Genomic DNA, 13,208 nt, shown 5'->3' with positions numbered 1-13,208 from the left:
TCCAGGGGGCGGGGGGAGGAGACGCAAACCCGTCCCCTGGAAGAGGAAGGGCGGCACCCCTTGATTTTGGAGTCATCCTTAGCTCTAGCGGGCTTTGACTGTAATTAAGTTAGGAATGTAAATGAGATTTATTAGGCTTTTAATTACTTTTGCAGCACTGATTTGCATAGGGACAATGTGCTAATTACAAACGGCTTTTTTAACCACTCCTTTAAATCTGAGAGAGAAGGTAGAAGTGTACGTGGGCAGCCCGTCCAGGTGACGGCAGGGGGGCTGTGAGCCCAAGGCCCCTTCCAGCCCCAGGCTCGGCCGTCCTTCTAGGGTCAGGAGCACCGCACACATCTGCAGAGCAGAGAGAACAGCCTCCACACAGCCCCTCATCCCGGCCAACGTCACAGCCACTCCAAGGACAGCTCCACAGACCATAAAGCTCTTCCTCAACGCATGGGCGTTTGCCATTCCCCCAAGACCGCGGTCACCCCCAGCAGTGGCCGCGGGACGCCTGAGCCCTCTGATCCTTGTGTATGTGTGTGGTACCAAGTGCCACTGTGTACCTATTGTCTCCAGCCCTGATGCTGTGGCGCCCACCTCCAGGGAACCTACCCTCTAAGTGGCCGGGACTGTGGCTCTGGAGCTAACAGAAGCATGACAGTCACAGGGTCCCCCAGAGACATCCTGGCGCTCCAGGCTCCCAGGGACCCCCCCATCCTTTCCTATTTACTAGTCCTCAGAGCCTACAGACAAGCCCCCCTGAGTTTTCAAACAGCGACACCCCTCCAAGTCTCAAATCCTGAACATCACCCGTGGCCCGGGGTCTCCCGAATTAAAAGGGCAAGAGAGGCTTCTGTCCTCTAAGTCACTCAATCCAGCAGCGAAGGAAGGGGCCTGAAAATTTTCCTCTCTGTGAAAAGTACCTGACTTTCCTTCTTATTTGGGAAATTCCATGAGGACTTAAAAGGTGATGCCTCCTATTGGGGATTCCTGGGAAACTCATGAAGTTAGAAGTAGAGAACGGCCCACCTTGCATCATCAATCATAATGTGCCCTTGGCCTCAGCGTGGGGTCTACAGGGATGTGGACCAGTCCCTGTTCAAATGATGCCACTTCTTTCAGGTAGTGGCATCGTACACAATTGGGAAATAGGGCAAGTCTGCATCAGAGTTGGGTTAAACAGCCAGACACCCCCTCACCGGTCTTGAATGGTCAGGAGCAGGAGCAGAGTGAAGGGCAGAGCACTGTCCGGCTCCTTACCGGCTGTGTGCTCTTGTGCAAGTCACTGTCCTGCTCTGGTCCTGCTTTCTGTTCTAGCTCTGTCATTTGGGGTGGGAGGTATGGTGCAGAATGTGAGGAGGCCACGTTCCGTGGAAGCAACTGGCCCTCCATCAGTTCCCAGCAACTCTTCCGGGGCTCTCCCATCTCTGAGAGGCTGCCTCTTTGCCTCCTCTGTCATTCATGGGTCCCTACAGGGAGTTGAACCAGTGTGGCATCAGAAGCAGCGCACTGCGTCACGGCCCCCTGAGGAAAAACCAGTTCAAGCTCATGGAATGCACCTACCCAGCTCTGAGACCAAGTCCTTGTCCTTGAAGGTCAAGGCCCATGTCCTCTGGGAAGCCTCTTGACAGCCTGGCCCTTTTTCCTCCTTCTGACCCCCAGGCCAGGCCTGCCTGTCACCTAACCCTAAACATGCCTCCATCTGTCGGGTCTCAGTTTTGCCTCAGTGGGTCTTCCTTCCTCCCCAGCTAGTGAAATGCAGCTCCCCGGAGCACAGACATCCTTCATCCGGGTAACTCCAGGACAGGATGGTCTCCGGCCTCCAGTTCTGCTCAGCAACGACCTGGCAAAGGCCTGGCCGGGGTCCAGAGCCACAGCACTCTGCGGCCTGAATGGTCATGGCTGAGCAGGTGCGAGGCAGGCCTCTCGTGGGGCTGCGGGGCTCCGGTCCACCATCCGGGACTGCTTTCCTGCAGTGGCTTGGAGAAGGAAAGGAAGGACGGACGGGAGATGGGAGGCAACGGGAGACGGCAGGTGTCTGGCAGGGCGGAGTGGTAAGGGCCTAAAGTAAAGGCAGACAGCTGAGGCTACCTTCAGCCACAGCCTGCGCAGAGTGGCTGGCAGCCCCCACGGAGAAGCCCTGCGGCTTTCTGCTGAGCCAGGGCAACGGGAGGACGGCAGCCAGAGGCAGGTTTTACCTTTCTAGAGCCATCGTTCTTAACCACAGGTGATACCCTCACCCCCTCAAAATGTATGAGGTGCTTTTACAGCATGGGGGTGGGGGGCACTAGAACAACCAAGTGGGCAGGGACCGAGACATTGAATGCCCTGACCCAATGCCAGCAGTGCCCCACCCCCCGCAACGAGAAACACCCACAGAAGGGGGCGCTGTCCTGAGTCTAGGGGTCAGGGTGGGACCCAGGTCACCTGCCGCATGCTCTGGGCTGCGGGTGCCTCAGTCAGGCTGGGTCGTGGATGAGAGCCTAGGTCTGACTACAAGTGTACCCTCCTGAGCCTGTCATCAGGGGGACTTGCGGAGGGAAAGCAGACAGCATGGCAGGCCCTGCTGTTCGGGGGTCATCCGGCAGAGCATGCAGAGGGAGCGGGCCCAGCTCAGCCAGGGAACTGCAGAATCATTGACTGCAGGGTTTGCTCGTCCTGAACACGTGCTCCTTCCGAGGCTGGGGCCGGGCAGACTGGCCACTTCCTCGGGGCCCGACGGCCTCCTCCAAGGCATTCCCACCTGTGATCCCGGGCTTCTCTGGAGCCCACCCCTGCACCGACAGCCCAGCCTCACTCAGCTCCTGCCTGCTCTGCCTGGGCTGGCTCTGTCCCCATCTGCTGGTGGGAGCCCAGCTCTGTGATGTTTCTGAGCCCCTCGTGGGCCCTGGGTATCTCTGGGTTTGCACAGGACCCTGCTCAGGAGAAACGGAAGGCCCTGGGCTCGGGACAGTTAAGCTTCAGCCTGAAGTCTAGAACCTAAAAGAAGAGGCAGCCCTCCACCAAAGGGACAGAGCGGCCACGCTGGGTAAGACGAGCACTTTCAACCTCTGCTGTGATGGGGAGGAGACAGTGCTCCTCCACCAGGATTTCAAAAACAGCTGCATTTTAGAAAACCCAGAATATCCTCTGGGCTGCTTGGTGCTCCACCCCAACCCTCCAGGTCTTCCACTGCAAGGGCACTGCCCAGTGCCCGCCCAGCAGCCCCCGGCCCATCCCGGAGATACACGCCCACTTACCTGTGCGACAGAGTGGGTTTCATGGAGCTCATGGAGTTGAGGGGGGGCTGCATGGGGAGTTTCCCGGGGGGGTCGCTCTGGCGGCTCTTCTGATGTCGGAGCAGCAGCAGGCGGCCAAGCTCCTCACACCAGGAAGACAGCAGGGCTACAAGGAAGGACAGGATGGTCAGCCAGCCCCGTGGCCACCTCCCTCTGCTATGTCCGCCCCCACACCTCGCCCTCCCAGACTAGGTGTTCCCACCTTCGTGTGACACCAGGAGAGCCACCAAACCTCCTCAGGAGGCCTTGGTATTCTCACCTGTAGAGTGGGACGGCCACCCCGAAGGAGGGCCAATGTCATTGGCCCTCACTCTGAGAAGGACAGGCCAGAGGTGAGCATGGACTCACGGAGGGGATGTCAGAGACGGTGTCAGGGAGAGACCACCAGAGCGGGAGGGAGGGAGGGAGCCCAGCATAGACCCTATGTGGGGCAAGCTTAGGAAGTGTTGGGTTCCCCCCAACTTCTCAGCAAGGCCTCTGGACAGTCAGCTCAACATGGCCTCTCCTCGGGGGGCAGGGTAGGAGGGGCAAAAGTCACCCGGAATCCAGAGCGTTCCTGAAGACTCCTGATGATCCCAGGAATGCCCATGGGCTCCTTCCTGACAGTCTTCCCCACCAAAGTGCCCGTGCCTTCCAGGGAGACCTGAGGCTGGTCCCTGTGCTGCTGGGCACCCACGCTTAGGAGGACTAAGGACTTGCAGGGCAGGGGGCAGTCCTGGGGTGAGGTGGGGGGGCTAACCCAGAGTGCGCCGGGGGCACAGACGGCAGAAGCCCAGGAGGACCTCCACATCCGGGCGTCGAGCCCTTGAACACCAAGAGAAGAGCAGCTGAAGCTAACTGAAGGGGTGCTGGGCAATCACCCTTCACTGTCCTAATGTGGCCGCCAGGGGCCAGAAGCACCCTCCCGGTCAGTTCGTCTGGCCAGTCCGTCCAAGCATGAGCGATGGGGGAAGGCTGGGCTGCCACACTTTGTTACGTGAACCAACAGAGCTCAGAGACTCTCTCTGGGCCTCAGTTTGCTTAGCCCCGCCCTGCCCTCCTCGCAGGGCTGTGGGGAGGGGTGCGTGGGGGGGGATTGCTGAGATGGTGTGGGAGCAAAAGGGGGTGACCACACCCCGGCCACTGCCCCATTCCTGCCATGAGGACTTTGGTCAGCTGGGTCTGAGAGCTCTGGAAGGAGTCAGCCCAGTCTGATAGAAGCCCGTGGAAGCACAACCGCTCAGCCGCTTGCTGGACGCAGAGCCCACTTCCTCATTTCCAGGCTCTCCCACCTAGATGCTGTACGACATGCTTCTGTGTCCTTTTCTCCAAATCCACCCTGCATGATCCAGAATGCCAGCCACTCACCCCATTCGACAGATAAGCAGACTGAGCTCAGGTGAGGGAAGTCACTGGCTCCCAGTAACCACAGCTAGAGGGGCAGACACAGAAGGGGTGCTCCTGCCCCATCGCCCCAGTAGTGAAGCCCAAGCCGGGACCAAAATGTGGCAGAGCAGATGAAACCCTTCAGAAGGCAAAAACCGAGTGGCCATGGACTCCAGCCCCACCAACTCAGCAAGGAAGCCCTCCGGCCCCGTCCGAACCTCCCCCATCACCATGTTCGGTGAGCGCTGGGGAAGATGCCTTGTCCTACAGAGCCCTGCAGTGGCTTCCCAGGGCTGTCACGTCAAACTGCCCAGATCCTGGATCGAGTGCCCCATTGGCGCACAGACCCGAGAGGCAGGGCTGGGACCCTCTGCAGTCCTGTCTGCCCCTGCCCAGGCCCACAACAACTCTACCAGTCATGGGGAGCGGTGGATTCCTTCCTGCCCCTCACCCGGTTGGCAGGAGCCAAGGGGTCACTGTTCAGACCAGCAGAAGAGCCCTGTGCACACGATCCCACTGGCAGCTGCCTGTTCCCGGGGAAGCACAGGGGCCGCTGCACAAGGGACAGGCAATGGTTCTCCCAGGGAATGGGGAATCCCTCTAGGGTTGCTAGGTTCGTCTGCTCTGCTTGTATGCTGCCCAAAGACCACCAGTCAAGGAGGCCAGCAGGGGTTGAACACCAGCCTGTGCCTCTGGCCGGGAGAGCACCTGTTCTGCCTCTGGGAGGGGATGCCAACGGGTGAGCTACATCTTAAAAGATGTGTCCTGCCCTTCTCTGTCAGGCTCATCTTGCCACCACCTGTCCAGGGAGGAGGGTGCCAGAGAGACCCCTACCCTGGCGGGTGTCTGCCCAGAACCGTGGCAAAACGCCCCTAAAGCAGGCATCCAGCACACATCTGCCACAGCTGGAGGGGGAGGCAGCCTATTCAGAGAGGTTGGAACAAACAGAAATGAATTTCCAGATTGCTCCATTCTTCTCCCAAGCCCCTAGTTACCGCTTCTTGGGCGGGGGGGGGTGGTGGCGGGGGGGATGGTACTGGGCATCTGGAAACTCATTTGCATGCCAAGCACGAGGCCTGCCGGATCGCGGCGATGGAGGGACTGCTCGGCTGCCAGCACAAAGGACGGCCACAGATGGTGTCGCCCGCTGCCCGCGGACGCCCCTCCCAGCCCGCGCTCCTCCTGGGGGCTACCACGCCGGGCGGGAGCTTTCCTCCAATGTCACGGGCCACCCCCCTGCTTGGTCAAGGACAGCCCTCATCTGCCTATCGCTGGTGGAGGGGTTTTCCATAAAGGGAATGAAAGGAAGCTGGTGGCATCGCGGGGCCTGGCTGCGAAGAGCCTGGGACATGGGGAGCAGATGGGACGTGTGTATAAGCCAGTCACGACATAACACAGATGCCAGGACAGCCACGGAGGAGGAGGGCAGGGGGCGAGGAAGGCAGCACCCTCCCCTCCTCGGCCCGGGCAGCCAGCTAGCACAGAGGCCATGCTGACGACGCGTGGGGGTGGCAGCACGGACATAGGGCACGCTCTCTCGTGCCGCAGACCCCCACAAGCTGCTCTGTCACAAAGGCTGGGCGATGACAGCAGGTGAGAGCCAGTCTGCGGCCCAACAGGGAGTCGGCACTGTCTGAGACCCAGGAGAGCTAACAGAGGCAGGCAGGGGGTCACACAAGGACAGACAGACAGGCCAGCCGGGTGGGCGTCTATGTGCACACCGCATCGTGCCTGCATCCGGGAGGAGTGGAGCATCTGTGCTCAGATGGGGCCTGTCTTGCCTGCATGTCCATGGGGTCCCATGGGTCTCTGCTCTGTGCCCTCTCTGCGCTGGGAAAGGAGAGGGGACTGCCGAGCACAGGCTCTGGGGCTCAGGAGGGATGTCAGACACGCGGAGTCCCCAGATGGGGTGGAAGGGGTAGGAAGGCACTGTGCGGTGTGCACGAGGCTGCCCGAACTGGGCAGAGCTTCAGAAAGAGATACCAGCCATCTGAAGGGGCTAAGGCAGGGGAAGGAGTGGCCCTCTTGCTGCTTGGACAGCCACCGCAGCCAGCCCTGGGTCTGGTTCTGGGGGTACCACTCACCCTGGCAGTCTGGGTTCCAGTAATGTGATGTGACCGTGGGTGAATTACACACACTCTCTGGGCCTCAGTTTCTTTATCTGATAATAGGCATAATGCTAATGCTCTCTCCTTAGGACTGCTAGGCCCCTGGAATGACACTAACACCTACAAGGTGCTGAGAACAGGGTCTGGTGTAATAAGCACAGAGGGCTGGGAAAACACCGCGTGTGCTCTCCGGACAGCAGGTGAGGGTCTGCGAATGCTCCCTCTTCCCCCCAGCAGGAAAGCACCTTGTGACTGGGAGGAAGCCAACCTGGCCCACTCCAGGAGGGATCAAGGCAGTCCCAACGGGCACCAGGGCCTAAGCTGCTCCAGGAGAGGGTAGGGGAGGGGACAATGGTAGGGAGGACCCAAGGAACAGGAGCTAAGTGCTCTGGCTCTGTAGTCCCACAGGTGATGGGGCTTGGGTCCTGTCCTGCCACTCCCTGGCTGTTGAGATTTCACACAGGCTTGGAGACCCAGTTTCCCCATCTGTGAAATGGGCTTAACAGAAGCTGCCTGTCTCAAGGAGTGAATGGGAGCTATAAATTAGTGTTGTCAGCCAACTGCAAAGGTATCCAAGCAGAAGCCAGAAAGGGAGGGAGGGAGGGTGGGCAGAAGAATGAAGGAACCTTGTATCCTACAGTAGCCCCCGAAAAGCAGCCCATCAATCCCACACCCATCACACAGCCCTGGGAGAGTTGTGGAGGCACCAGCTTTGGAACCAGTCCATGAGACCCAATCCCAGCTCAGTCTCCACCACCCGTGTGGCACCTTGAACAAGTTGCCTACCCTTCCTGGGCCTCAGTTTTCTCATCTCTAAAATGGAATGGTGGTGATTCTACTCCCCACCTCAGAGGGTAGTCGCAAGCATGAGCTGAGTTACCATCACACAGTGCGGGGGCCGCACTCGTAGGGGGCCATACACGTGTTTGCTACGATGAAGATTAGTATTACTGACCTCAGTCAGAAGAGAAGCGACCAACAGGATGCAGCTTTGGTGTCGCTGGCCATGTGGGACCGTACGACAGAGACCAGTGACGTGGGGAGGCATGCAGCTGCAGAAGTGCCCAGGGGCTGGGCTGGGTGCGGAGTGTCCCTAAGTCCCAGACCCCAGAGCAGATGACTACGCCTGCCTGCCCCATTGGCTATGGGATCTGCCGAGTGGCCCCTATCACGTGCCCTGCTTTGCCTGAGACACGGAAGGCAAAAATCAATTCCCCCTTTAGATGCAGTTCTGCCTTTGCTTCAGTCAGTGGAGAGGGACCTTCAGCCCCGGAAGGAAGGTATTCTGGCTTCCCTAGGATCTGCCATGGGCCTCCCGGCCCAATAGCCACCATCTTCAACGAGAGGTTCCTTGGGATCTTTAACACCCTAAGACCCACCCGGGGCACCTCACCTGGCCCTGTCTTGGGCCCTGGTGTCTGGCAGCCAAGTTCCGGATGGCCACATTATAGGGGAAGCAGCAGCCTCGAGGGTCAGCGGAGCCCGGCCGGGAGAAGACATGACGGTTGACCACTGCCCGCACTTGTCTCTGCAGCTTACCCAGGAAGCCACTGGGACACGAGGATTCCCACTCCAGACCCGCCTTGCCTCGTATTTCAGCAACTAGGGTCATTTGCCAACAGCACGTGTCTTACTGTTGATGCCACGTCGTGGTGTGATTCGTGGAGTGACTTCCTTCCTCATGGTACATAAAACAGTGGTGAGTATGACCATGGGGGGGGCATCTTCTATGAATGAGATACAGCAGACAAGTCTAGGGACCCCTGTGCCAGCAGATTTGGTGGCTAAGGCGGCATGAACTCTTCTGGAAGAGAAGTGGAAATGAGCTCCAGGTCTGAGCATCGGGAGGACACAGGATGCCTGTCTGAAGGAGGGCAGGGAAGGAGAGCTCCAGACAGTTGCTCCCCAAGATCTTCCTGGCCATTCCCCCCACAGCTGCAGCCACCACAGTATGCTCTATGGACAAGCCAAAGAAACCAGATGTCAAAGCGAGGGCAGGTCTGGAGTGGCGTCCTAGAGCGTTTTAGTCCTGGCTTGTCCCAGATGTGTCCTACCTGGGGACAGGGACAGGCCCTGCACTTGTCTCTGTACCCGCAGCTCCTGGCAGAGGGGACCCCCAGGATGGGCTGACCAGATGGCCTAGTGGGATGGGCCAGTCTTACCATGGGGGTGGCGGGGGTAGGGGCAAGAGGCTGCACGTGGCAGGATTTGGGAATCGCCTGGTTCCAGGTAGGGAGGGTGGAGCTGTGCTCTCCAGGCATGGCTAACCGCCAGCAGACAATGGCCTGGTGGGGGTGGAGGAGAGGCAGAGGCTGGGGGTCTGGGAGCTAGAGCATCAAAGGGGTGAATAAGCTCACCCAGGCACAAGAGAAAGGTTGCCCCTTGCCAGGCTGGACTCCAGCTTGAAAAGGAGCCAGGAACCAGAGGCAGCCAAGTGGCCACAGGAAACAAGGCATTTGTTCTTTAGGGAGGCGAGCAGGGGATGTTCAGACAGCAAGAAGCCTGGTCTGCTCATTCTGGGGAAGGTCTGGGCATAGGGAAGGGACAGGAGCGGCCTGGGGGGCGTGAGGGGGAGCGCAGAGAGACCTAGAGAGACCTGGACGTGGAATTATCAAATGCACTGCAGCCTGGGGAAGCTACACGCGAAATGAAACAAAGGCGTATTAAGTATCAAAGAGCATCTTAGCGGCTAAAAGGCTGCTGGAGAACAGAGAAACTCTGTGAGTGTATGTGTGTGTGTGTATGAGAGAGCGAGAGAGGGAGAGAGAGAGAGAGGAAGAAAGGGAAGGAGGGAGAAAGGAGGGGCTTCTGAGACCCAGGGATGGGACAGGACACAGGTGTGCTCTGTTTGGAAGCGGGTGAGGAAAAGAGCCTGGCAGGGCGAGGCACGAACCCTTGGGAGCACGCAGTAAAGTCCGAGGCTCAGGGAGAGGTAGGAAGGACCCATTCCCACACATCTCTGTGCTCTCGGCTCCCTGACTCAGAAGTGGCAGTGGGAGCACGCCCCACTTCCCAGCGGGGAGCTAGGAGGAAGTCCATGCAGCCCTCCTCCCGGCCCCCCCGACCACATCTGAGCTCCTCCTGGTCCCTCATCCACCCGAAGCTCCAGGAGCATCCAAGCCCCCTCCTGAAGACGCCCCCTCCCCTGCCCCACGCAGGGCCACTGCAGCCTGATCGCCTTGCAGCGGGTCCCCTTTGCTTCCTGCCTGTTCCGATTACCTTCTGCAGCCTTCTCCCTTCTCTGAATTATGACAAGCCTGGCCCCTCATTTATCTCTGTCTCCTAAAGTGCCTCCCGCCAACCCACACTCTGCAAGGCGGCCAGAGGAATTTTTCCACAAATGTATTCTGATCACCTCTTTTCTAATCTGTGTCCCCGAAAGCTGCACACGGCCTGGTAGATGGTAGGTGCTCAATGGACACAGAAATGAGTCAGAGAGCTGGGCTACCCCAGGGGAAAGGTGCACCATTGTCCCACGTGAGCACAAGCCCTATGGGCCAGGACGGGATCCAAGGGGTTCGCTTCTGCAGCCCTAGCACCCAACATGGCCCTTGACATCAGCGACACACCCATGCAACTGACTGGCTGAAATGAATCACCGCTGGAGAACGTACTACAGGGGAAATGGGGGGCTGGACAGACCCACTTGCTGCATCCAAGAGACCGACAATCAGGGCACACATGCGACAGGCTCCCTGTGGCTTTTAAACCTGCTGGCAGCCCTCCACCCCTCTCCCCATTCCTCGAGGGCAGGGCCTGGCCTCAGCAGCATCAGCCCTGCATGGAATTCTATCGTGATGTGTTCAAAGATGGGTGCTGTCATCCAAAAACATCTGTATCTGAGTCAACTGACACCTGTTTTGTGACCTACCCGCTGATAGGCTGTGCTAACACAGGGAAGGAAAGGTAAGCAGATTAAAGGAACCACATCAGCTCCCACACCTTGGCAGGCTAGCTGCAGCCCTGGGACTTCCCTGCTCACAGTGTGATACTGCTCTTGATGTTGACATTGTCCACCCCACAGGGGAAGGCCAAGGGCCTTCCCAGACCCACGGCTCCCTGGAGATGCTGTTGCTCTTCCTCCTCCTGTCTCTAGACCCAGGCCACGCCCTCCCAGTCTCTGACCTTCATCTTTCATCTCCCAACCACAGGACGGGACCCTGGGACCGCTGCCCGGGAAGCTCAGGAGTCAGAGACCAAGGAGACTCAGTCAGTGGGGACTCCTGTCTGCACCTGAGGCCCAGGATCCACGCTCCAAAGCCGTGCAGAGAAAAAGAGTAGTGAGCGGCCTGGAGGGGAGGGCGAAGCGGGAGCAGCCACAGGGGTTGACATGACTCAGGTGTGGCCTGGTCTCTCTGTGTCATCTGTAAAGTGTGAAGACAATAAGAGGAACCTCTATTCACAGGCCTGGTGTGAGGCGTCCTGAGATGAAAGAAGGACCCAAGCTTTAAACCACATGGAAGAAATGTCAAGTCTTGTGCCAGAGTCTCAGCTGGAAATTCAGAAGCTGGAAAATGCTGACTGCCTCCTGCTTCCAGAAGGCAGAGGGGCTGAGCACATCCAGGAGCCAGTCAGCTTGGGTTCAAATTTCAGCTGAGCCCCTTGGCAGCTGTGTGACCTGGGGTAAGTTACTTAACCTCTCTGTGCTCTGGTCTTCCCTTTGGTAAAATGGGGAGAATAAACATTACCCATCTCCTAAGGTGTCAAGATTAAACCAGCTAATGCACGGTAGTACCATTTCTGGCATCCAAAGACTCTATACAAAGAAACTGTCCTGGTTTGGTTACAGGGCACATGCTCCTTCTAGGGTTGGGAGGCGTCTCTCTCTCCCCCTCCACATGCTGCTGCTCAAACAGAATACAATTCCTTTCACTCATCTCCAAGAGGATCGCAAAAATGCATCTGCACCTTGGGCCCAGCCCCGAATTACCTCCTTCACGCCGCGTGCTCTCTGGGCAGGTGGTGCTGCTCTGCTCCCTAGCTCCCCGCTACGCCCACGCCCTCTGCGGTCCCTGCCAGACTCTGAATCAGGCAGATGGCAGGCCCCCACAGATCTGAAACCCAGAAGTTGCTCACTTCTGACCCAGCTCTTAGGCCACGCCGGGCAGGTGGCCAATCTGGGCAGACTCCTTCCTCAGGAGTGCCGGAGAGCAGGCTCGGACTCTGCGGCCCTCCTCTCCAACTGGGCCAACAGAGCAGCTGACAAAGAGCCTCTCTTCTGGCCCCAAACAAGGGGTGGGTCAGCTGGGAGGCCTGGGTGGGCCCTTTGCCCCTCCTCAGTCCCCATCCCTCTGTGTGTCTACCAGGAGGTGGGACGAGGGACAGGAGCCAAGGTCAGGATTCCTGCTCTGACCCATGACCCCAGCTCTGAGAACAGAGCTGTCCATGGGATTGTTCCTCCGCCTGTCCTCCTTGGTGGGCCCACCACTGCCGGGTCTCCCAGAAATGGAAAGAGGGGCCCCTCCCTGCCAGTTCTCTTGGGTCATCTCCTCCCAGAAAACAGCACAGGATGCACTTGACCACAAAGGGGCAGAGCTAGGACCAGCAGCTGCTGGGTCTCAGGAGACCGGGTGTCGGCCTGAATGTGGCCACGGACCCGAGACCAGCCGGGGGCCCCCAAGTGCAGGCCTGTGAAACAGGGTGATTTCACCCTGGCACGGACAGGGAGGACCTGATGGGATCATGAAGGTGCAGAGACAGCCCTTAACTCTTCTCACCTGGCTGGTACCCTCTGCTTTGCTGAGCCTCACAAACCCCAGCGGGGGCTGGCCCAGGACAAGGTTGTCCATGTTTTACCAAGCAGCAACGGTGGCCCACAATGAGGTGGTTCAACCCCAATCCCACCACAGGACCGTGACCCCGCTGCTGGGCCAGCACAGCTTCCCTCTCAACCCCCCGAGTCTGTGATGTCACAGATCTGAGAACAGGCAAGGCACGCCTTCTGCCCACCTCCCGTCTTATGATTCATCCTGGCTTATTGTCCCTGGTCTGCCACCAACTTCCTGGGTGACCTCAGGCAACTTCCTTCTGCCTCTGGGCCATGCATGCGTGGGGTGGGGCAGGGGGCGTTGTGCTCTCTGAAGTCTTTGGCTTTGGGAATCAGCACTGGTCTCCTAACGGGGTCACGGCTCTCAGGGCTGAGGCTAGCCTCTGGCCTTCTCAATCCTGCAGGTGCTGTGGGATTGTGGGAAGAGCCGCCTATCCTCTCGTCTGGTCTGGACACGTCCAACCTCCCCTCCCCGGGTGACAGATGGAAAGGGCTCCAGAGATCTCACCTTGCCCGGTTACCCCATTTAATAAACCTAGGCGTGCAGAGCGGGGAGCAGGTGTGCAGAGGTCTGGGAGCCTGGGGGTCAGGAGGGCCGGGAGAGGGAGCTGCTGGGGCTGCTGAGGCTAGGACTTCCCTCCAATTCCTGAAAACATTGTTCCTGGGGGGCTGTAGGCTGGACTTCATGGCCCTGACAGC

The 13,208-nt window shown here is 58.8% G+C and overlaps 1 protein-coding gene across 5 annotated transcripts in view; it reads right to left on the bottom strand.

The window, feature by feature from the left end:
- The window catches only part of ZMIZ1 (zinc finger MIZ-type containing 1), a 230,094-nt gene that overhangs the window by 32,137 nt on the left and 184,749 nt on the right, over window positions 1–13,208 (bottom strand). For all 5 annotated transcript variants that reach the window (XM_044239920.1, XM_044239924.1, XM_044239923.1 and 2 more), the window contains one exon: window positions 3,231–3,375. In XM_044239920.1, the coding sequence (XP_044095855.1) occupies window positions 3,231–3,375 (145 nt within the window). The remainder of the gene's footprint in view (window positions 1–3,230; window positions 3,376–13,208) is intronic.

The sequence above is a fragment of the Neovison vison genome, chromosome 2 (assembly GCF_020171115.1).
Source record: "Neovison vison isolate M4711 chromosome 2, ASM_NN_V1, whole genome shotgun sequence".
Taxonomy (NCBI): domain Eukaryota; kingdom Metazoa; phylum Chordata; class Mammalia; order Carnivora; family Mustelidae; genus Neogale; species Neogale vison.
This window is presented reverse-complemented; position numbering and strand designations above follow the sequence as displayed.